At 37.7% G+C, this 24,540-nt stretch overlaps 1 protein-coding gene across 1 annotated transcript; it reads left to right on the top strand.

Annotated features, from left to right (window-relative positions):
- The first annotated feature begins 1,356 nt into the window (after positions 1-1,356).
- Positions 1,357-23,067, top strand: LOC145993454 (purine nucleoside phosphorylase-like). Its single transcript, XM_083129441.1, has 6 exons — positions 1,357-1,486; positions 12,129-12,223; positions 14,266-14,444; positions 19,696-19,871; positions 21,565-21,755; positions 22,692-23,067. Exons 1-6 carry the CDS (start codon positions 1,407-1,409, stop codon positions 22,898-22,900), a joined length of 930 nt encoding a protein of 309 aa, XP_082985567.1. The 5' UTR covers positions 1,357-1,406; the 3' UTR covers positions 22,901-23,067.
- Positions 23,068-24,540: the final 1,473 nt, after the last annotated feature.

The following is a 24,540-nucleotide window of genomic DNA, read 5'->3' on the forward strand; positions in this document are numbered from 1 at the left end:
ATGAACAGTACTCCTAATGTAGTGATATATATGGAGTCAGTAGAATGTTCGGTTTCTGTGAGGCTAAAGTTAATCGCAATAAAAATGTTATTTAAAATTCAACATTCACCATGGCATCCTTTCAATGATGTTTTATTAAATCTTTTAAAGCTGCATGATTCAGGAATAACCAATGATAAATCAGCTACGCTTTGGGTACAAATATTTAGTAAATATCACCATGAATGTAGTCAAGTACTCATAGCAAGAACATTGCCAGTGTACTCGTTATAATTTCCCACACAACTAATTCAAAATATATATTTTCCGAAATATAATCATTCAGTTTAGTTTAGAGAATCTTGGGAAGACTTTTATCACATATATACAGATGGGTCTAAAACTGAAAATGGAGTAGGAGCAGCTCTTTATAATACTGAAAGAAATATATAAAAAATGTTTAGGTTACCAGTGGAGGCATCCATATTTACAGCAGAAATATATGCGGTATATCAAGCTTTGATTTATATTGGTACAGTTCCTGAACAGAAATTTCTAATACTAGTTGATTCGCAAAGTGTTTTACAAGCAATACAATCTAATTATAAAAATTTATTTAAAATATCACCATATGTCATCAATTGTATTCGTGCAACAATTAGCAATGGAAAAGTAGTTCATTATGTGTGGGTAAAATCACACATTAATATTTACGGAAATGAACAAGCAGACAGATATGCAAAACAAGCTGCTCACATGAATGAAACAATCCAGTTACCATTGCATTACACAGATCTTTTGCTGAGGGTTAAGAAGAAAGTTTTGGAAGAATGGAACTTATGGTGTAATAATTCATTAGAAAGTGTTCGTGAAAGTTGTCGTCCTTATGATGATTACACTAGGAAAAACCTTGGTTTTATAATTGTAAAGGTTCAAGAAATACAATTGTTTTAATAAATAGACCAAGAAGTGGTCACGCGAGAACATATCATCATTTATTTAAAATACACATTTTAAAATCTCCGAATTGTGACTGTGGTGATTTAAGGGGTGATGCTCATCATATTATTTTGGAATGTCCAATTCACTCAGAGAAAAGAAAGACCTTATACAAAACTTTGTCAAAAATTAATGTTCCTTTTCCCATTAATATAACTTCAATGTTGTATGCTCCAGATGTTAGAATTGGATATGTTATACTTGCTTTTTTGAGAAAAGCTGATATAAAATTATAATATGTTTCTGTTACTGAATGAGTTAATGTAGATATATGTACTTATAATGTATGCTGGGCATAAACAGCCACCTGTAAAGCTGTAAGTCCAATAAATCTTTGTCGAGTTGAATGCAATTTAACAATGTAGTTGCTAATGTGCAGCTGTTGCCAGGATGTTGTTATGCATTGAGATCATTTAGAGTGCTTCAACATGGAATCTGCTAAGGAAGACTCCAAATTAATAGTAGCCAATGTCATAGACCTAAAATATCATGGGAATCAGGATAATGTGTAAGTAAATACTGTGTGTAAACAAATGCTGTACAAAGTTTGCACATTTTCTTTGATGGAAAAGTTATTAACCACAACTATTTTCATGCAGTACAATGTTACTTCCTGGAAGCTCACATCAAAAGTTTCATTTTCAGTCCACTTTATGCACTGATCGAGACTGGACCACCAATTTAAAGTAAGATCTGAACTACTATGTGGCTGCACCAGGTATGGGACAGCTTGATTATATGCTGACAATACTATCTTATAATATTATGTGTGGTGAATTTGTACTGATTATATTAGAGTAACTTGTGACTTGTTGACTGTTTTTGTTTCAATTTGCAAACTTTGTATCACAAAAAGCAAACTGGAAGAATATTGTGATGGAAAATTTTGAGTACACATATTGAACTGTCCTCCTCAGTGGCCATGTGGTCTAAGGCACTGTGCTTTGCACTCTGACTGCGGGACGGCATGGGTTCGATTCTGCCGGAGTTCAGTCTCTGGGTTTTCGGCCTGTGTATAGGACCACTGGCAACCCACCATCGTGAGGCAGTTGGGGAGCTACGAATGAGTAGCGTAGCCTGGTCTGGAAAATCTCCTATAACGGCTAAGGGTTCGACGTGCTGACTTCACGTCACCCCATTACCGGTTGAAGATCTCCACACCTCTAGATAGCATTGTGGGAGGCAGACTGGCACTCGGGAGATAAGCCAAGGCCCTTCTAGGGATGTAGAGCCATGGGTTATATTTTTGAACTTGAAGGTTGTTGCACAATCTAAGATCAAACAATATTTAATGGTAATTATTTTGATGCTGAGAAATCAGCATGAAACTATGGCTGAGTTTACATGAAAGTAACAAGTAGCATGCATCATGTGTTTTTTTGCAAATACAAACAAAGTAATGGTGGCTTATGCAGCATGTTATGCCATTAACATTTGGTCGGGTGCAACTGATCTACGTAATAGACACAGCTTTCACATTTTATCTCTTCCTTTCCTTCCTAGATCGGATCACCCTGTGTACTATTGAGTAGCTGTCTCTTTCTAATAATGTTTCAATACGTATCAATCAGTTTGCTTCAAATCTTCTTGAGTGATTGTAGTGACAAAAGTGATCTGTCAAGTACATTGCACCTGATTTTGCAACTTTTTGTAATGCAATTATTTTCAAAAACTATACAGTAAATTAAATTATCTTATTCATTTAACATGTAAATAATGTTAGAACATATCAATATTCATAATAACACATGTGTTTTCCTAGCCTGGCTACTGTTTTATTCCTATAATTTAGAAATTTATCATGCATGGGAAGCAACATGAAGGGCCTTTCTTGAAGAAATAAGAAGCCAACTGCTGTGGTTAAAAGATTAGCTGAGCCCTTATTTCATATTGGTCGTAACATAACTGCATAACAATTGGTTTAGTAACCTAGATCTTGTCAAGGAACTAAAACAGAAAAAAACTGTCCTGTTTAGTAACCTAGATCTTGTCAAGGAACTAAAACAGAAAAAAACTGTTCTATGTCTGTACTTTGAAAAAAAATAAAAGACAGTTGTCACCACAAAATTGTTCCTACTAAAGAAGAAAACTGAATACTAAATTTTACATTTTAATTTTTAAAAAAATGCCTCAGAATGTTGTACTTTGATAAAAGGTTGATTTGAAAAAAAAATTAAAAAATGGTTTTATGGTTAAAAAACTTTTTTTGTGGAAAGTGCCTGGTGGGCTCATTACGACCAACGATGTAACTCCTTACATTGTACCCAACCGAAGGGTAATATGTAAAGGTTGCAATTGATTTGTTGATTTTTGAGTGAAATGGCCCATACAGCACACTCATATCCAGGAGGCATCTAATGGACGTCTTCTGTATATTCATGCTGAAATTCTGGATATCCATAGGATGTCCTGGAATGTCCAGTAGACATCCATACGATGTCCCCCTGGATATCCATATGTCTGTCCAGGGGACGTCCATAGGATATCCAGGAAGGATGTGTTTTGGCATTTTGTGGATAATTTTTGTATGTGTTTTGGAAATTCTGGATATGTTTTGGACATTCTGTGGATCATTTTTGAACATGTTTTGGACATCTTATGGATGTGGATATATTCTGGACTAGAATTGTACCTAAGCTGGACATTATGCTGATATTTTTCACACATACGTTGGATACGAAAAGAACATTCCTGGATTAGATTTACACATATTGAAGACCTCGAGTACACATATGCTTATAACAAGCACTCCACTCTACCTCTTTCTCTCACTCACACACACACACACACACACACACACACACACTTACTTGCACCAATTCAAACACACGCATCTACACATCTGAAAAGTACTTTGTATTCACACACATAAGCAGAGTTTATTCTTCACTACCACGCAAGGCAATGTCCTCATGCAAACTGCTGCTGTATTCGAGACGAGACACAAAGAAAGCCTTGTGGCAACTTTCACTTGCTTGGCGTGCATGCATGACTTGCTTGGCATGCATGCATGACTCGCTGAAAAGACAATGGGCCTACATCTCTTAGGGAGCTGTTTTTAATTTACAATTAATTACTGCATAACAGAGTTTGAGTGTTAACACAATTGAGACTACATACTATAACTGAATCTTTACACGGATATCAAAACATTTATCTAAAGTTTGTGATAACAGGTGGACGTAATACCACATATCCCATAAATATCCAGAATGGAACATCCTATGGATATCCAGGATGGGATATCCCATAGACCCATGGATGTGATCTGGACATTGTGTATATCCTATGGATGTCCCTTGCAGAAGTTTTTTGTGTGGGGGTAGTGTGTGTGAATTTAGCCTATCTGCAAGACCTATTTCAGGATACAGTGATATACGCGGACAATGCTATGAAGCTAGATTATTTGTTACTAATTTAAGTTTAATTCTGCCCCTTTCTTGTCAAGCCTTATAAACTTCTATCAACATCCATTCAGGGATGAGGATAATGTATGCGGTGCATATTTGAATGGACTGGAGCTAACATTGTACCTTTGTTGATAATGACCTATTTTAATCCATGGAGCAGTACATATGTTCATTTGTAACTGACCCTATTGTGATTTATGATTTATTTAATTCCTTTGACCATTGTACAGTGGTTGTTTTCCACACATGGTATGGAACATGTCAGTACATTACAATTAATAATTATTTTCAAATAGGTACAAGTATGAAGATATTATACATAACATTTAAAAAACATTGATTACATTATAATTGATTCTCCTTGTTCTTGCTAGTGTTAGTTGCAAGGTTTACATTAATTTACATACATATAATAGATAAAATCAATACATACATATACATGTCCTAGGAGTTCATTTAGGATGTGACAATTTGCAATTTATTGTCAGGTACTCTTTCACAGAATAAAAACAATAGGATGTGAGCCAATCATGTGTGATGCCTCTTATGCCATAATGTTTTATTTTTTGTAATAGTATTTCATGTGGTACTAGGTCGAAGGCTTTTGTTAAATCTAGAAAGAGTCCCGTGCATTGTCCCGTTATCTAACGTTTCTCTTATATATTCCAAATATTGAAAGATAGCAGATTCAGTTGATTTCATTTTGCGGAAGCCATGCTGAGTATTTGAAATAAGTTGTCGTAGTCAGTAATTCTTGCATGAAATAAAAAATTAGATTACAAGCAATTCATTTTTTGTAACTAGTAATTTTTTTTATTATTATTATCATCATCAGGAATAATAAAATTGGTACTAAATGCTGTATTTCTATATTCTCCCGTTAATTTTAAGAGGTGTTCAATTATTTCATGAAGTTTTGTAACAATGTGTATTACACAATAAAATAAAATGCAGTAACATACACTAGCCTTCAGCACTATTGTTCATCATTTATGTCAAGACAATATGTCTTCAGAAAGGGTGTGGTACATCTTTTTCTTTGCAGAACAAGCTTAGATGAAAGAAACCATAGCACCCATTCAAAGTAAAATTAAATGGGAATGAAGTTCAAATGTATGACTGACAGATGTCAGAATTGGATTGAATTGATTTGTAGTGTTAAGTCCACTTTATGCACAGTAAGGCTAATTGGGACTGGACCTACAGTTTAAAGTGGGATCCGAACCACTATGTGCCTCCACCAGGAATCGAACCGGGGACCCATTGATTACAAGGCGACGACGCTACCACTGCACCATCGGAGAGGCCTGACAGATGTCAGAACACTTACAAATAAATTTGAAGCTGAATGTCATGTTACATGCAAAGTTCAAAACGTCCATGCACATTCATACTGCAATAGGCCTGATGTAAATGAATGTCTGTACTGATCAATGGGTTAACTACATCCTTTATTTACACCGTACTGTAAAAAAAATTTAAGTACTCATGCACAGAGAGATAGTAGGATATGAACCACTGAAATGTACTTCAATAAAGAATTGAATAGCCTGGTGCAACAGCCCGTTGAAGGAAAGGGACTGTCCAGTGCAGTGGCGTGTATAAAAGATAAGCTACCGAGGCATTGCTTCGGAATACAATATGCAATAACGTAACAATATATTATGTCATTATAATCACACGATTATTCAATAATATCTAGATAAAACCGTCACATTTCTTCGCTACAAATAGAACAAATACCAGTCCCTGCAGGGCTGCACTGAGGTTGAGCTGAAGCAATCTTCCTCTCGCATTGGTTAAGCAGTGGCAGACAGTTGCGCGCGCACCTCAAGGTCACAGGCCATGTGCGTGTATTTCTTCTGCAACCAAAGCTAGCATCGGATAGGGCGTTTGAAGGTGTATCGGAGTGTTTCAGCTCGTATTTTTTTTCGGTTTTCCTCAGTTTACAGGTTTCGTTTGCCAAATGTATATGAAAATATGTGAAGGTACCAGTTAGTATCTAGTAATATAGTACAATGTGTACTATAAAAGAGCTTTTGTCCAAGCCGTTTTCTGCCCGTTCTTTCTCAGAAAAAAATGAGATAATTAAAAATGGATGGCCAACACCAGAACTACCGAACTTGGTTCAAAAGACCAGTAAATTCACTAGACATTTTCAGTGTAATATATATACCAAATATGACTGGTTAGCCGGTAGCGCTGAGCTAAATGCGGTGTTTTACTGGTATTGTCTGTTGTTTGGAAAGGATAGAAATACTTCTTGAACCAAAACTGGGTACATGCATTTGGGAAATTTAGTGAAGTCAATAGCCGATCACGGACTGTCTGTTAACCATCTACAATCGTCTGTAGCTATAGCTGCTTTTAGGGAAAGTAGAATAGAAACTGCGCTTGATGACCAGCTTAAAAATAAAATGAACTATTACCAGCTTTGATTTTTATGAAGGCAGTCTTGTCCCTTGATTTGCTATTGTTTACTTAAAAATTATATATTCAGTGCTTCGGCTATCTAAATGGTCACCGCACGCCACTGGTCCAGTGGCTTTTTAGTGAATAATGTATGGTCAGTGCCCAACTTTCTTGCCTTTTGAGATGGAAGTGTGCAACTATTGCTTTCAAGTAACTCCCTATTGTTCTCATTATGCTGGGTGGTCACTGCAATTTTGAAGCTCCCACTGGAGATCAAAATGTTTGCATCAAACACAAGAATGCTAATACAACTCCTTGATTACAATATGATAATGTAAATTATACCAGGAAGACTCCTCTATACTTCAAGCCTTGGAAATGTATTCCAAGATTGCTCGATGTGTTCTCTTCACTACTTATAATCCTCTAGCATGGTAATTGAGCATATAAATCTAAATACAATATGGTTCTAAAGATTTAAAACAGGTTGCCATATCAAACTATTATTTTACTGACCATGAATATTGGGAAAACTTAATTAATACTTGAATTATTGTCCAGACATTCATTTTAACAATATATTTACTATTTACTTCCTGGCCAACTATATATACCAAAAAAATTCCCACATGGAAAAACACCTGACCCTATTTAGTAATTAAAAACTCAACTGTCTGAAATAACAAAAATAGCTGTATGTCGTATGCTGGCCTCGTAATGTTAATGTAAACATGCTTGACACTCCCTCACAGATTTGATTACAAGTACAAGAAATACACAAAAAACACCCACAGAAAATAATATCTGATATAAACTGGAAAGAAATACAATAAGAAACACATTAACCCATTGACGAAAATTTCACACTTGATTGATAAATTGTTCCCTTCACTTACTAAGTCCACTCACAGACCCACAACATGACATCTCAAAAGCACTACTCGCCATCCAAGGTCTGCATTCCTTCCCCCTGGCCCTGTTTCAGAACATTCCTTGAGCTTCCTGTCTCTTTCCACCTGTTACCACTTTTAGTTGGGTTCGAACTTCGCTGTCTCTGCCTCTAGCCATACCACTCTGTTCTGACCTGCTTGGGTTGCTGTAGAGTCTATTCCCTCCCCATTCCTTGGTGCTGCTTGCCTTGGCTTCAAATCCTGTTGAGACTTCTTTCTACAAACACCACTGCCGTGACCTCATGGAGCTGGTCCATCTTGTACTCTGCTACCTATCCTGTTCTCCCAAGCAATACATGCTTTATTGTTAATGTAATCAGCAAGCTTCAAGGAGTAAATTCAAATTGCATCACTATTGCACTTTTGGTGTATGCAAGCACCTTTTCTTTTTTGAGAGAAACTATGAGTAAAAATGGATATAACATTATTTTTCCTTCGCAAATCTTAAGTATTATATACAAGGGCCATTTGAAAAAAATCTAAGAATGACCGACAGATGGCCACAGTAGTTCGGAACGATGCATGCCAGATGAATCCTCCACCTTCAAGGGAACATGTGCACTTATCACCCGAGTGCCTTCCTTTGCTTTGTGTCGAGAGGCAGGAACAGCCGAGCCGTTGTGACTGTAGTGCAAAATGGAGAAGATTGAGTACCGTGCAGTGATAAAAGTACTTCGCGAAAAATGGAATGAAGGCGACAGAAATTCATGCCGATATGAAGGACACTTTAGAGGACTCTGCTCCTTCATTTGCCACTGTGTCAAAGTGGACTACCGAATTTAAACGTGGCCGTGAGAGCTTAGACGATGACTCACGTAGCTGAAGGCCAAAGTCAGCAATGATGGCAAAAATGACTAAAAAGGTCCATGATATTGTGTGGGGGGACCGTCGTCTGATGGTGCATGAAATTGCTGAAGCTATAGGCATCTCAGGTGAATGGGTGTTTCATATTTTAAAGGAAGAATTGGGTCTGAGAAAAATGTCTGCAAGATGGGTGCCACATCTGTTGACAGTCGATCAAAAGTGAACACGGATGCAAGTGTCCAATGAATGTCTGGCCCATTTTAAGATCACAATGGATTTTGTGTGCAGATTCATAACTACAGATGAAACGTCGATACACTACTACACGACAGAGACAAAAGAACAATCAAAACAGAGGAAGCATCATGATTCACTACCACCAAAGGCGAAGGTGGTTAAATCAGTGGGAAAAATAAATCATGGTGTTGATTTTTTGTAATGCAAATGGCATCCTGTTGATAGATTATCTCCCAACTGAATCCAACATCAATGGGCAGTACTAAGCTAACCTTCTCGACCAACTGGACACAAATACCAGTGATGTGCGGTGATGTCGACAGTTGGGGTAGCAATCAGTGGCGTGCCCAAGGGAGGTTGGTGTGGGTCATAATCTCCCTCCCCCCTTTAGGGCCCAGTATTCCTAAAAATAGAACATCAAAGAAAGGAAAGGATTGCAAAATGAGGAAGGACTACTGAAAAGAAGCACGTGTTAACCCCACCCACTTTCGAAAATCCAAAACATGTTGATTTGACTATTAAGCCAGAGATCCCGGGTTCGAACCCCGACTTGGGCATGGTTGTTATTTGTGTTTGCCCCTTCATCCATTTTATCGTACCATCTTGCCGATTAGCCAAAAGTGTAGGAAAACCGAAGTAAAACAAACCAAATGAAACAATCAATCAATGATTTGATTTATGCTACTTAGCATCGCTGTCACATTTGGTTAATCGCGAAGAAGGTACAATACAATTAATGAAGATACAAACACAAAAAAAAACACCCATGCCGAGGTCGGGGTTCGAACCCGGAACTCCTGGTGTCATAGCGTGCAGTGATAACCACTCCCCCACGGCTGGTTGATTTGGTGTTTAAGTCCACTTTATGTACATAAAAGCTAATCGGGACTGGACACACAGTTTAAAGTGGGATCCAAACCACTATGTGCGTCCACCTGGTACCGATCCTGGGCCACTTGCACTCCCCACGGAGGTCGGCCGACAACAAAGATGAGTGGAAATCTGTAATTATTCGGATACTTGGGTATCGGTAAAGCAAACTGCGTATTTACTCAGTGGTACGTAAATTTCAATTGGATTTTTGAAACACCATATTTGCATATGATTAACGTTTTTCCAAAAAAAAATTGCATTGCTTGATTTCCCTAATTTCTTCATCTCAAGATCTCGTTACTGAAGGATCCGGGTTCGAGCCCTGGCCTGTGCATGAGTGTTCCTTTGTAACAACTTTTCATCCGTTTAATTTAATCAACGTTCACCGTCATGGCAGAATTTAGGTAAAGTGATGGAATAACAACGCTAAAGAAAGGAGGGAAAATACAAATAATTTCCTCCCAGTGCATCTGCAGGGCACTGTGAAATCAGGAGTCCAGAGTTCTCTGTTTATGATTGTCCCTCGTGACTTCCATAAGCTCATTAGCTACTTATAGCGATTAAATCTATACAGCTAGAAAAAGTGATGGAAGGTGGCAAAAATTAAATCTATTAGAGGGGATGAACAGGTAACAAAACACACTTTTTTGTAGTTTCTTCAAAAATATTCATTTGGCTTTTTTAGTTCTGGGATACATTTTTCACTCCAAATTATTTCATTATTCACTGCAGAGTACAACACATAGGAACAAGAATGCGCGCTCGTCACGGGTTCGAATCCCGGCCTGAATTGTTCTTTGTGAGGTCCCTTCATCAATTTCATTATATCATCACTCATCCTCATTTTCGCGATAACCAAATGTGGCAGAAAGGTGAAGTAAAATAAACCAAACTAACAACAACAACAATTAGTTTTCTTGCCCAAATTAATACATCCGTATTTATGACTGTTTAGCTTACCCATTTTTTATTGGAGGCCAAATTATTAGTATATTTAAATAAAACACTACTAAAACGAGAGCAAGAGAGAGAGCGTGAGCAAATATTTGTTATTTAATCATTATATATTCCATATTTGAAAAAGAAAAGAAACCATAACATTTTTGTCTGCACATAATACAAGTACGTTCCCATTCATATACAAATAAAACTACATCCCATATTATACATACATATTGTACAACGTTTAAAAGGTTGTGTAAATACAGAGAACATAAGTGCTGCAGAAAATTTCCCCCTGAGTTCTTTAGAGGATTTACAAAGGAATCGAAAGGAAACCTATCCCCTATCTGTCCTATAGGAGATAGACTGCGGGACCTGAAACCACGGGCTTTCAACCATGGGAGCGGGGGGCGAGGCAGCAAGGGAGGTACAGGCAAAAAAATCTTCCTTTCGCTTCGGGCAGTTGTCTATACCTGGATCTGGTAAGGCAGAAGAAGAGCCAGCTAGGGTATCCAGCCTTGCCAGCTGATCACATCGAGGGACTACTGTAGAAGCGCGTGGAAAGAAATGTTGCATATGAACTGAGGCTTCAAGATAATAAATATTGTGATTTGAAAATAATTAGAGACGTGAGATTGGTTGATCTATCTCTGCTAGACTAGCTACTCCTCAGTGCACGTCACTGACAAATACTCTTGCAAAAAGACCACAATTGAACATGAAAAAAATCATCATGCATCAGGACAATGCCTGCCCACATACTTGTGTTGTTGCAATGTCAAAAATAGATTGAAGTATGATTTGATGTCACATCCTGCTTATTTGCCTGGCTTGGCATCATCAGACTTTCATCTCTTAGCACAGCATAAAAATTCCTCGGTGGAAAGCAATTCTCAACTGATGAAGATGCGAAAACAGCAGTGGAGGACTATTTTGCAAGCCTTGAGGAATCTGCATTTCGTGATGGGGTCATGGCGTTGAAACATCACTGGATGAAGTGCATTGCTCCCAAGGGAGACTAGGTAGTAAAATAAAACCAATTTTAACAGGAAACTGTGTTTTTTCCTTTGTCATTCTCAGAACTTTTCAAACGACCCTCGTAATTTATCTTAGTGTATGTATATATCTGTGTAAGGAGTAGCGGCGGTATCGGACACATTAATCACATTCTATCTGTATACCCTGATAACACATATCAATGGAGCAATTGTCAGTAAAATGACATACTAATGTTTTCATAAAAAGCATGCTAGTTAGTGCAATATTCTGCCATTCTGTTGGAAATGAAGTTGTAGGTATAAAACCTGGTTCTGAAAAGTAAATATCTAAACAGACAGTTTTCCTTTTTCCAAGCAAAACTTATTGCATTTTCCTGCTTACTATATTACATATTGGGGTCAATTATCCATTTATGGTTCCTCATGGAACAATTGTAATTATATAGTCTTTAGAATATCACTAAGTGGTATTGGCAAAAAAATTCATATTGCTCCATCACTAATATACCTCTTTTCTTTTGCAGATTTACATATGAAATTATAGAAGAAATTGCAGCATGGATTCGAAATCGCACACAGCATCATCCCAAGCTTGGCGTTATTTGTGGCTCTGGACTGGGTAATGATGATTTTATTATGAAAAGCCCGGTACATTTTTCATTTAAATTATCATGCGTTTCATAACAAAAGGAGCCACACAAAGCATCTTTGATGGGGCATTTTTTTTATGGTTTTGCAGGATATTGCATTTTCAGGGGGTTTCATGGCATTTTAACATTTTTTTAAAGCATTATCTTGCTTATGTTTTAACAAATAGAAGGGACATTTCTTGGTGTTTTTGTTTACTTTCTTAAAAAACATCAAAAGTCCACCATTGGTGCATGGCATTCCCCGTGCAATCAAGGAAGAAGTCACCTTAATTTGACTTCGGATCGGACACAGTCATCTCACACATTGTCATTTCCGGTAACGGCTGGATCCTCTACTGTGATGTGCTTGTAACACTGTTTTAAGTGTTCAGCACATCCTTCTTGAATGTATAATTTCCCCAGACAAAGTTTTAGCCTTCCTAATGATTTATCATCCCTGTTGGGAGACGATGACAGTGTTTGTGAGAAAGATTTTAAGAATATCCTTACCTTTTTTAATCTGTTGCGCTTGTCCTGTGCAGATCCTTTTGCAACCTATTTCAAGGGGTTTGTTACACTCCTTTCTAACTTTAAGGTAAGGGTTTTAGAGAAGGAGATTTTCCTCATATACTTAGAAGGGTACAATAAGGCTATATGTGCCGAAGCACCCCAAAATTCATACTCACTCAATCAACAACTTTGGTTCCAGGAAATGTGGCAAAATCTTCCTTCTGGAACAAAAACACCTAGTGAAAAAAGTGACTTAGAAAAAGTTAATGAGAAAGGGAGAAAGGAAGTAGCTATATAAATAATTCTGATTTTGAACAAAAATGAAGGGTTTAGTATTCTATGCTGAACTACTAATGTTTTGTTTGGAAAAATCAATGTTCAAGTCTTTATTAAGAGATAATCAGCAGTCACTTTGCTTTGACAACCTTTGTATGTTGCTAGGAGTGCATTGCAGTCCACGAATGGTGAAATGAACACACAAGTTTGTTCTGAAAGAGCATTTTGAAAAACCGAGAGCATTTTTTGTGCTTTTTATGACAATATTGCATTTTAATAGAGTATTTTCCATTATTTCATTGTGCATTAATATTCTAGCCCTATTCATTTCAATTCACTGGCATATTTTGAAAATTTGACCAGATTTACTGCAACAATTCTTATTTATTGCATATATTTATTACATATTAATTACCATATTTTCCGGCATACACATTTTTGAGGAAAAACTTTATCACTGAATATTATAATTAATTTACAGTATTTTAAAGATAAAGTAATATGTACATCAACAAATAACTTACCTAATCTAACTAGGAAAAAATACATTTTAATCTTCATCAAAACACAAACATTTATCTTCAGAGCTAAATGAAGAGTTACTTGAAACCTCTTCTAAATCAGAATCTGAGTCCTCATACAAGATATTGTCTTCTGTACAATCGAATGAATTATTAATGCCACGCTTCTTAAATGATTTAACCACTGTCTTAGTTTTCACAACACCCCATGAAGCTTCGACCCACTAACAAACTTCCATTTTCCTGATGGTGTAAACAGTTATTCAGGTCCATTTTCAAAGGAAAAAGTGTCTTATATGCTGGCAAATATGGTAGATACAATAGAAATGAAACACCAATGCAGGCATGCAAAACAAAAACAGAAGTCTGACAACTACAAATTTTCCGGCACTTTCTGTGTGTATGAAAAATGTTGGTGGTAAACCACGTAACATTGGAGATGTCACGATTAAAATAACCACTGAATTTTTATTTTATCAAAATGAAACTGCTTTATGACACCCAATTAGACAATTATTTTTATTTGGATTAACTAGCATCTTGGTCAGGAAGAAAAAAAATTGAAGTATTCATGAATTTTGGCATCATTTAGGAAGGGGTTATACAACTGATTAACTTAATTAGCTATTAGAATAGCTTGTTGCACATAGAGCACTACTAACTTACTGATTATTTGGACTTCAGGTCATACATTATTTATGATGAGTATTATGTTTCCATTACAGGGCCACTCGCCGAGACCATTGAAGATAGTGTGGTCCTCACCTATGATGAAATTCCATGCTTCCCAGTTTCCACAGTGAAAAGTCATAGTGGAAAACTTGTGATCGGTATTCTTAGTGGAGTCCCTACAATATGCATGCAAGGGCGGTTCCACCATTACGAGGGATATCCACTGTGGAAGGTAACCCTAACCCACAAATGTAGCCTCTTATCATTGGGAGAAGATTGATTGATTGACTGAATTAGTAACACTGTTAAGCCTTGTTTCCATGTTAATAACACATTAAAATGCTGACCAAGGCAAAATTGAATTATTTTTTAATAAAAAAATTCACAATCAACTTTGTGAATCTTCGTCCGAAGAAGACCCTGCTAGAGGGTGGAAACGTTACATTCTTAGTGTATATTTATGAGGGGCAGTCAAATGAAAACCAAACACCCACCATAAAACACATTCCTTGCAAAAGTTGGCAACACTGTTGTTACGTATCCATACTACCATCTGTCGGGTAGGAGAAATGCATAGTGAAAACGCACAGGTCGACACATTTGCTTCGTCATTGCTCAGGAGGTGAGCGTAGTGAAAAGTGTGTTCGTCCAGCATTGGAAATGGAGGCAAGTAAAGAAGAGCAGATAGGTGTGGTTCGTTTCTTGGTGGCTGAGGGTGCTGGAACAAGCGAAATTCATCGTCGCATGTCTGCAGTGTATGGCGAACACTGCATGTCCCTGACAAGTGTGCATGAGTGGCAGAAGAGATTCCGCGAAGGACGCACATCACTGCAAGACGATCCGTGCCCGGGACAGGCCCATCGAGCCATTACGCCTGATGTGATTGCGAGGATTGGTGGTCTGATCCGGGAAGACCGACGAATCATAGAGGAAGAAATTCATGTTCAGGTTGGCATTAGTCATGGCTCTGTGCATGCCATTATTAAAGATCACCTGCAGTTCCGAAAAATTTGCATGCAGTGGGTTCCGCATCAACTGGCAGAGGGACAAAAGATTGACAGAATGACTGCATGTCTGAGACATTTGCAGCGGTACCACGAGGAAGAGTATGCATTTCTGTCACGTATCGTCATAGAGGACAAAACGTGGTGCCACCATTTTGAGACCGAGAGCAAAGGGCAAAGCCAACAATGGAAACACGTCGATTTCCCCCCGCCAAAGAAATCCAAAGCTGTCCATATGAGTTCCAGTAAGGTCATGATGAGCTTCTTCTTCGACTGCAAGGGCCCTCTGCTTGTCGACTTCCTAGAGCGTGGAGCCACAATCAATGCGCAGTGCTATGCAGACATGTTGCAAAAATTGCGATGCACCATAAAGTCAAAATGCCCTGGAATGTTGTCGGACGGAATCATCCTTTTGCATGATAACACCCGTCCCCATACTGCCAATCGGGTGAGGGATAAGCTTCAGACATTTGGCTGGGAAACGCTTGAACATCCTCCGTACAGCCCTGATATTTTCCCTTGTGACTTCCACATTTTTGGTGACCTCAAGAAAGACATTTGTGGACGTCGGTTTCATTCGGACGAGGAAGTGCAACAGTGGGTGAGGTTGTGGATCCGTCAGCGACCTACCTCTTTTTACAAGACTGGAATTGATCATCTCGTCTCCCACTGGGATAAATGTCTTAACACTTGTGGCAATTACTTTTGAATAAAACAAACTCCATTGTCACTTTGTAGCAGGTGTTCGGTTTTCATTTGACTGCCCCTCATATTATACAATACATTTTGGCTAGTTTTATTGATTGAATTAGGTTATTGTAAGTTGCATTTCTGCCACTTTTGGCTAATCGCAATAATGAGGATGAATGATGAAATTGATGACGAGACATTCACAAAGAACATCCATGCTCAGGTTGGGATTCGAACCCATGACCTCTGGCATCATTGCATCCTCTGCTAACTGCTCCACCACAGATATTGGCCATTGGGAGATGATGAAGTGTTTTAAGTAATGTTTTAAGCTTTGTGAGAAACACAGGCCTTTTACTCTGTTTCTGAGGAAGTTTTTAATGTGTCTATGTCTTTCAGGTGTATATCCTGTGTAGGTCTCTTTAGAACATTGCACTTTTAACATTTCTCAAAGGGCTTTTGCATCCCTTTTTTAACTTTCAGGTAGGAATATTTAGTTTTTCTTGAATGTACGCAATGCTTGCATTGTAGAATTATTTACCTGTATTGCAAGCATAAGAAAACAGTTTTTCTTTGTGATGTTTCAGGAGAACACACGCTCCTTTCATCAGACATTTATTTTCATTTTGACTAAAGATACAGTTATAACAATGGTTAGTAATTTTTAAAACAAAAATAATCCTGAAACATCACAAAGAAAAACTGTTTTCTTATGCTTGCAATAACCGTAAACTACAGGAAAATAGGACTATTTAGACAAAGGATTTTTCTCGTATACCATGAAGGGTGCAAAATGACCATACGTGCTGAAACTCCCCAAAATTTTAACTTATTCAACCATTCAATGGTACCTATGGGGGTAAAGGCACTGACCATGTGTCTACGATCGAGAATGTGTGAGCCCTATCTCACAACCCACATGTGCCTTCACAGCATGGTACAATGCTCTGGGGATAGTTATCTTTTGCATATTGGTTACGTGCATGTTACTCACGATCTATAAATAAAAATACGTTAGAGAATTGAATTTTGTCTACTTACGTAAGTGAGTATATGTTCTTTGTAAACTATGTTGTAAGCTGCTAGCATACTTCACTTTGGCAAGGAACTAGGGCATTCAACGGTCACTCAAGCACACCGTGGGGGTGGTTTTAACATGTTTTTCGTGAGTTTTAAGGGTTTTAACAAAGGTAGTTTTAAATTTGTATGTGTTGAGCACCATGAAGTGTTTTTAACCCAACCTTTTACCTAGTATCCTCGCATGACACTTCTCCGACGTGGCTTGATGTTCTGAGCCTATAATACGACCACCTGAAGAAAGCAGCAGTGAAGCTTCCGAAACGAAAACACAGTCAAAAAAGTTTTGCATCACCCGAGAAGTGATGAAAATAGCGTCCACAACATGCCGAAGCAGACAAGAGACGATGAAGCAGAGCTCATTGTACGAAGTAACGTGGTCGATGTGCAATACCGATCACCACAGACGACTACCGGAGTCGACAAGCGCATGCGTGTGTTCGAGCATAGCACCACGGTAGTCGGCGGAGGTTGGTTAGGTGTTCCTTGTGTCCAGTTAGCGAAGGCGAGCTAGTGCAGTGTGATCGGGCCAGGATCATCACGCTACTGCAGACTGGCATGTCACAATGGGTTGTAGCTAGGGCTGTTGGAGTGGCGCAAAGCGATGTCTGTAGGACCTGGAGGCGGTATACAGACACAGGAACAGTAGCAGATCGTCAACTGACAGGTCGTCCACGGGTCACAACATCAGCACAAGACCGCTATGTATGACTCTCAGCTCGGCGACAGAATACCATAACGGCAAGGAACATCACTCATGCCCTCCAGGCAGCCTCTGGTGTGCGTGTGCCAAACCAAACTGTCCATAACAGACTCCGAGAAACTGGTTTACATTCCAGAAGACCTCTCTGGTGCCACGACATCGGCGTGACCGTGTGCATTGGGCCCGTGCACATCGAAATTGGGGACCCGGTCATTGGGCCCATGTGCTCTTCACTGATGACTGTAGGCTATGTGTAAGACCAGATTCATGAAGAGGACGGGTGTAGCGAGGCCCTGGACTGCAGGAGCGGCTTCGTGGTGTCCAAGGGGTCCATCCATACCAAGGAGGAGGAATCATGGTGTGGGCAGGAATCATGCTCGGACGTCGAACGCCCCTAATTCCAATTAGAGGGACACAAACAGCTGTTCGTTATGTCAGGGGCATTCTCCAGACGACTGTGGAATCATTTCATCAGGAAATTGGTGACAAATTTGTCTTGGTAGATGACAATGCCCGTCCACACCATGCACATATGGTGCACGATTATCTGCAGGCGGCGAATATCCGTCGCATGCTCTGGCCAGCGCAAAGTCCCAACATGAATTGCATCGAACATGCATGGGCATTGCTAAAAAAATGCCATTGCAAACCGTTCTGTGGCTCCCACCAATCTTCGTGAAGTTCTTCTTGCGGCACAGGACGAATGGGATCGCTTACTGCAAGATCACCTTGATCGTCTCATCCTCAGTATGCCACAGCGTGTTCAAAACCTTTTTGCAGACAGGGGAGGACACACCAGGTGGTAGACAATGTTTCTGGTGGATCCGCTATGACGGAACAGTCTTCTTGTGACAGTTCTTTGTTTTTTCGCCTGCATCATGAATTTTTCCATTTTCGTTTTAAACACATTTCTGAGAAAATTGTACGTTTTTTGTTCCCTTTTCATTCAATATGTCTTGTTCTTCATCTTTTCTTTTGTATTCCCACTGTCATTGGCAATAAACCTTGTGCTTCATATATGTTTTGTCATTTTCCGTTCTGATGCAAAACTTTTTTGACTGTGTTTAGTTTACAACGAACATATACTCACTTACGTAAGTAGACGAAATTCAATTCTCTAACGTATTTTTATTTTTAGTTATCTTTTGCCTATACATTTGAAATTTGATGTATAAATTAAGATTAGAATTTTTACAGGAATATTATGGTTTTATTGAGCAGTGTACTGTACAATGCTAATAAAAAAAACACCATGTTTCATGCAACAAAATAATAACCACACGTAGTCAGATGCATAATCTCCTGAAATTTGTGAATAATATATTCACAATTTATTTATCATAGAAGGAAATCCAAATGGATAAAAATCATTAAAAAAGAAATAAAAACTTACTACACTAGTAAAACTCTACAATGGACCAGCTACTTTATACTGATTCGATATAGACTGGAATGATCCTTCTCCGATATGATTAATGTACTGATTGCAATTATCTAAAAATATATAAAAATGTCATGAAATAACCTTGAAATACAATATCGGCAGGTATATAATTTTTAGTAAAAATATTGATGGAAATTACACTGATAAAAATAACAACAATAATTTACATTAATTCAAGGATATTTTTGTCACCATATTGCTTAAATTAGTTAGTATTTGCTTTGGGCCTTCCCAGAAATAAAAAAAAAGAAATTGGCACCTACAATTGAATCCCCCAATAATTTGAAGCTTCTGACCCCTGATGACCAACTTTATACTTTTAAGACATAAAATGTCAAAATATTTTGTGTAGAAATTTGCTGATTCTCGTTAGTGTCTGTAATTAACACATGTAATAATGGATTTGATGACGTTTGCATCAATAAAGGGTATTTCATATTGTAATTTAAAATGGTTAATTAGTGTATTCAATTGCCATTATTTACAGGAATATTGGATCGGTAAGAATGGTAATTCTACCTGTAAATTAATATTAAGAAATTAATACATTTTTTTATGTTTCTAGTGTACAATGCCTGTACGAGTGATGAAACTGGTTGGTGTAACACACTTGATAGTTAGCAATGCTGCAGGAGGTTTAAATCCACGGATGAAAGCTGGTGACCTTATGATAATCAAGGACCACATCAATCTCATGGGCTTTGCTGGCAACAACCCTCTGATGGGTACAAATGATGAAAGGTACGCTGGAATAAAATTTATTTCATAATAATAATAATGTACACAATACAACAGGGTGTGAATTCAACGCATTGCTTTAGGAGTGGAGTCCCTCCCCCCCTCATTGAATTAATACGCATAACTTGTCACTAAGGATTGGGTTTTAATATAACCACAACATGCAAAATATGTACATAAATATGTAGAAAAATCATTGAAATATGCAAAAGTACCGTATATTTCTGAATCCAAGACGAGGTTTTTGCTACAATTTCGTGCCCAGAAGTATGGGATCATCTTGCTTTTGCGGCATATGATGTGAAGTTTATCCTTTCTTTACTGAACAGAACCACAAGCTTCCATTAAGCTCTAACTCTAACCTCTGCCATGCCTACCGCTTTAGCCTTGAACGTTCGCAAGTGCTTTGAGCATTTGATACGTTCAAGCTGCTTTATTTATTAAACATATTATTATACTTATTAATAATAACTCAGTATTACCCAGCGGTGAGCGATGAGACTCGGTGAAGTACACAGACTCCTCTCAGATACAGGGATAGTGTTAGGCAAAGACAATGCTTCACAGCACAGAGGAATAAAACCAAATTATTGCAGTAGACAAAACGAAAGAATTTATACTTTATTTATTGCGATTATGATGCAAACAGGCTTAGTATGAAGGTGAGGATTTCGCTTTGTCGATGACTTGACTCAACTAAAATGCATACACTCAATGTGTGGCTATCGGCATGACTATGATCACACAGACCTAGCTTGCGCCCCGAACTACCACACCAAGAGATATGCAATAATTACTGAGCCAATATATGCTCTTTAGCCTTTTATTCCAAATTAATCCTTAGGCTAGCTTTATTTCTTAACGTATAATGGTTGCAGTATTGTGCATAGCATCATACCCATCGGCGTACCTATGGTCACATAAGCTTAGCTTGCATCCCGACAGTATCCAACTCTAGGTCTTACATTATGGTGGGTATTTTACCTAGATGGGGATTGAGCTTTACATTGAGAGGGTATCAAATTCTTGTGTATTACTATTGTCTTAGACTGTTGCGGAAATTCTGGTGTAGAGACATAATTGATTTTTTTTGAAGGAGGCAATATCTACTCTTCAATATCAACAGTAAGTCTAAAATTGGCATGGAAATTTTGGTGGTAGGATTGAGTATTAAATGTAAAGGGGGAGATAGGAAGCTCTTGATAAAGTGTTAAATCTTTGATTGTCAAGGGATTTCTGTAATGGAGGGGGATGGAGGGAGGGAGGGAGAGGGAGAGAGTGAGTGAGTGACTTTGCCCCTGACTGCCTTTATCCCCCAGGGTTTCCCACAGGTACCCATGTCATTCGACGATGGGTGGGCGCCGGGGCCGCTTCCAACGTTAGAAAAGTTCTCGGATTTGAACTTTTATATTTATATCATCTCCGCAATACATATCGTTCCAGCACACTAAACACTATTAGACTTACCTGTAAAAGGTAAAAATTGAGTTATGATGACCTATGCAGAAAATTTTATATTTGTTGTTCTGGATGATTACGAATGAGGGAGAAATAAATTGAGACCTTCCACATTATACTATGATATTATACAGCCTGACACTACATTTGCATCGCAGTGTATATGCACTAAGCAATGTACCAAATAACTTCACAGAATGCTTGTGCTTCAGATAATAATGACAAAAATTTCTTCTAGGTTTGGAACTCGTTTTCCAGCAATGAGCAAAGCATATAGTGAAGTATTCAGAAGAAAGGGCTGGGAAGTGGCAAAGAAGATTAAGATAGAGCACTTGATGCATGAAGGTGTTTATGCTGCTCTTGGAGGACCCAACTTTGAGACGATAGCAGAACTGCGAATGCTCAGAATATGTGGAGTTGATGCTGTTGGTAAGCAGATGATTTCATTGGAACACACTTGCACTACTGTCAGATTAAAAATTATAGATACTAGAGTTTGAAGTCCAATTAAAAATTAAGCAGTAGACCTACATAAAAAAGAGTTACATAAAAATTTAGCTTATTCAATTCTGCGTTAATCTATGCTAACCATTTTTCTCTCCGAGTATGCCTTCTGTTTTTTATCGTCGTGAGAACAATAAAAGGGCCTTCCTTTTTTGTCTTGCAAATGATCACCATCTTTGAAATTCTGTAAATCAAAAATGGGTTGTCAGATCATTATGAAATTTTAGTAGGGTACAGGCAGAAAGGTTTTAAACACAATTATTAATTTTCAGGCTTTCAAAGTTTCTTTAAAAACAGTTTTTAGCAATTTTGCAAAACCATGTTTTCTTAGTATTGGGTAGTCCTACAAATACAATATCGGTATTGTTTTGAAGTTCTTTGCATCTGTTTTTAAAATGTTTATCATTGTGAATTCACATTGCGAAACAGATTTTATACAGATTTTTATTCAGCAGAGTGAAGATGTATGTGGAACGTGGCAACAGCGCAAGCATTGAATTGCAGCGCCTGCCGGCAGTTTCCACTGTTCAACGGACATCACTGTGTGCCGAGTTGCCACGTTCCATGTACAGCTTCACTCTGCACATTAAGAATTATAAAACGTTTCTTGAATTTTGAGAAACAGTACTTTGCTGCAAGCAATGAATACTAATCACAAGTGTGTTTCAAAGAGTGTTGTTAAATGTAAAATTCTTCAATGATATATTTAAAAACTAAGCAATTACACACCAAGGTGAGAAAACTGACTTTCAGTGACCTTACTGATCATTCTCCACAATGTTGTTCAGATAGCCTCTTAGTGCTTTGCAATATGAATAATGAACATTATTATAGTTGCTAACATATTTTGTTTCCAAACAGGAATGAGCACAGTACCAGAGGTCATTACAGCGATACATTGTGGGATGACTGTCTTTGCTTTCAGTCTTGTAACGAACAAGGCTGTCCTGGAGTACGATGTCAAGGAGACCGCCAATCACGAGGAGGTAATTGAGGCAGCCAAAGCACGTGAGAAGGTCCTGAAGACATTTGTCATGGAATTTGTACATGAAATTCGAAACATGATTTGAAATTACTACAGATGCAGGCAGCCTGAAGGATAATTTCCAGACTGACTCCAACCGATGAGAGTACCTGAATCCATGTTTACAAAAGAGGTTTTTATTCAAGATTACAGGATCATGTTCACAAAACAGGTTTTTATTCAAGATTACAAGATAAAATAAACGGTTATGACACTTTTCTTTTGCATTTTCTTACACTGGCTTTGAATTTTTGTTGGTAAGTTGATTTCCTTCTTGTTCTGTTGAGCGAGATTTGTTAATGAACATTTATATCCGTTCTCTGAGAAGTGTGACTGCCTCTTACACTCACAAATAATAATCATATCTTTTCTATTGTTCTTTAGGTTCATAAATTAACAGAGAGCTATTTATTTCAAAAATGCTTTATCAATGTGAATGTTTTAAAGTTGTTGATTTTGATTCATTTTTGTTTTGTAGGGGTTTTCGTGTCAAAAATGTAGACTAAATTTTAAATAATTATTTCAAGCAAAGTTAAGAATTTAAGAAGAACAAGCTGTGTCTTTTGGAATTCTTGCAATTTTAACTTGTATAATATGAACCCAGTTCACGTATGGTATGAACAATATTCTCAGTGTAATTAAATTACAGTTGCAAGAAATTGGTGGCCAGGAACAGGACTTTGGTTACACCATTGAACTATAACTGCTTTACGGCGCAAAAGTGAAGCCATTCTCTGGATTGCTTACACCAGAAAACGGGGGAAGAAAAGCTGAAGCGGACAAATTTTTCTATGGGGGCAAATGGATTATTTACGAAATAAAAGCTATACTTTATGAGAAAACATTACCATGAGAACGTCACCTATATTCAAACACCACGGGATTAAAGATTAAAATAACGATATCAATGTATTTTAAGAACTTCTTGGTAAAAGTTTATTATTATTGTGAACTCCGCAGCTGCTGTCCGCATTGTGTTATAACTTGCAACAATATTATTGTTGATTGATTTAGTTTATTTTACTTCACTTTTTTGCCACTTTTGGCTATTTGCAAACATGGTGATGAATAATGATATGATGAATGGACACTGGACTAAATTTTGGTATCGTTATAAATGTATATATTTTGGACACGTTAATTCTTCCTCTTACTGTGCAACCACGATAGCTTATTATATAAATTTCGCACCTAATATCTTAATTAAATTTCATAAAATGAGAAAAGATGAAGGATACGGCAAGTGTGTGCAAGGAAGCTACATCTAACAAAATGTAAAACAAAATGCAGACTTTAACCCGACAGGATGCATGTTTTTCTACTAGGACGTAAGGATGTGCGCTGGATACAAAATTAATACACAATTAACACTTTCAGTAAAAAAAAACACACACACAACTGAATCATGGTCGACAAATCTCAAACAATACTCAACACTCATTTTGAAGCTTCGACACAATTTTTTTCTTCCTGTACGTCTTGCGAAAAACATTCATTGAATTAAAGTTGGGCCATAATATCGAGGCATTTTTTTTGTGCACTATTAAAATTTCGGAACTACTGCTTGACATGCGAACAATACACAAATTGCTCATAAGCATGGCATGTAGATAAAACTAATATTTTACGACCATCTATCCAGAGATGAATTTTTTAATTCACTTTGTTACTTCTGGTTAGCTTCTC

The sequence above is a fragment of the Lepisma saccharinum genome, chromosome 1 (assembly GCF_977018435.1).
Source record: "Lepisma saccharinum chromosome 1, izLepSacc3.1, whole genome shotgun sequence".
Taxonomy (NCBI): domain Eukaryota; kingdom Metazoa; phylum Arthropoda; class Insecta; order Zygentoma; family Lepismatidae; genus Lepisma; species Lepisma saccharinum.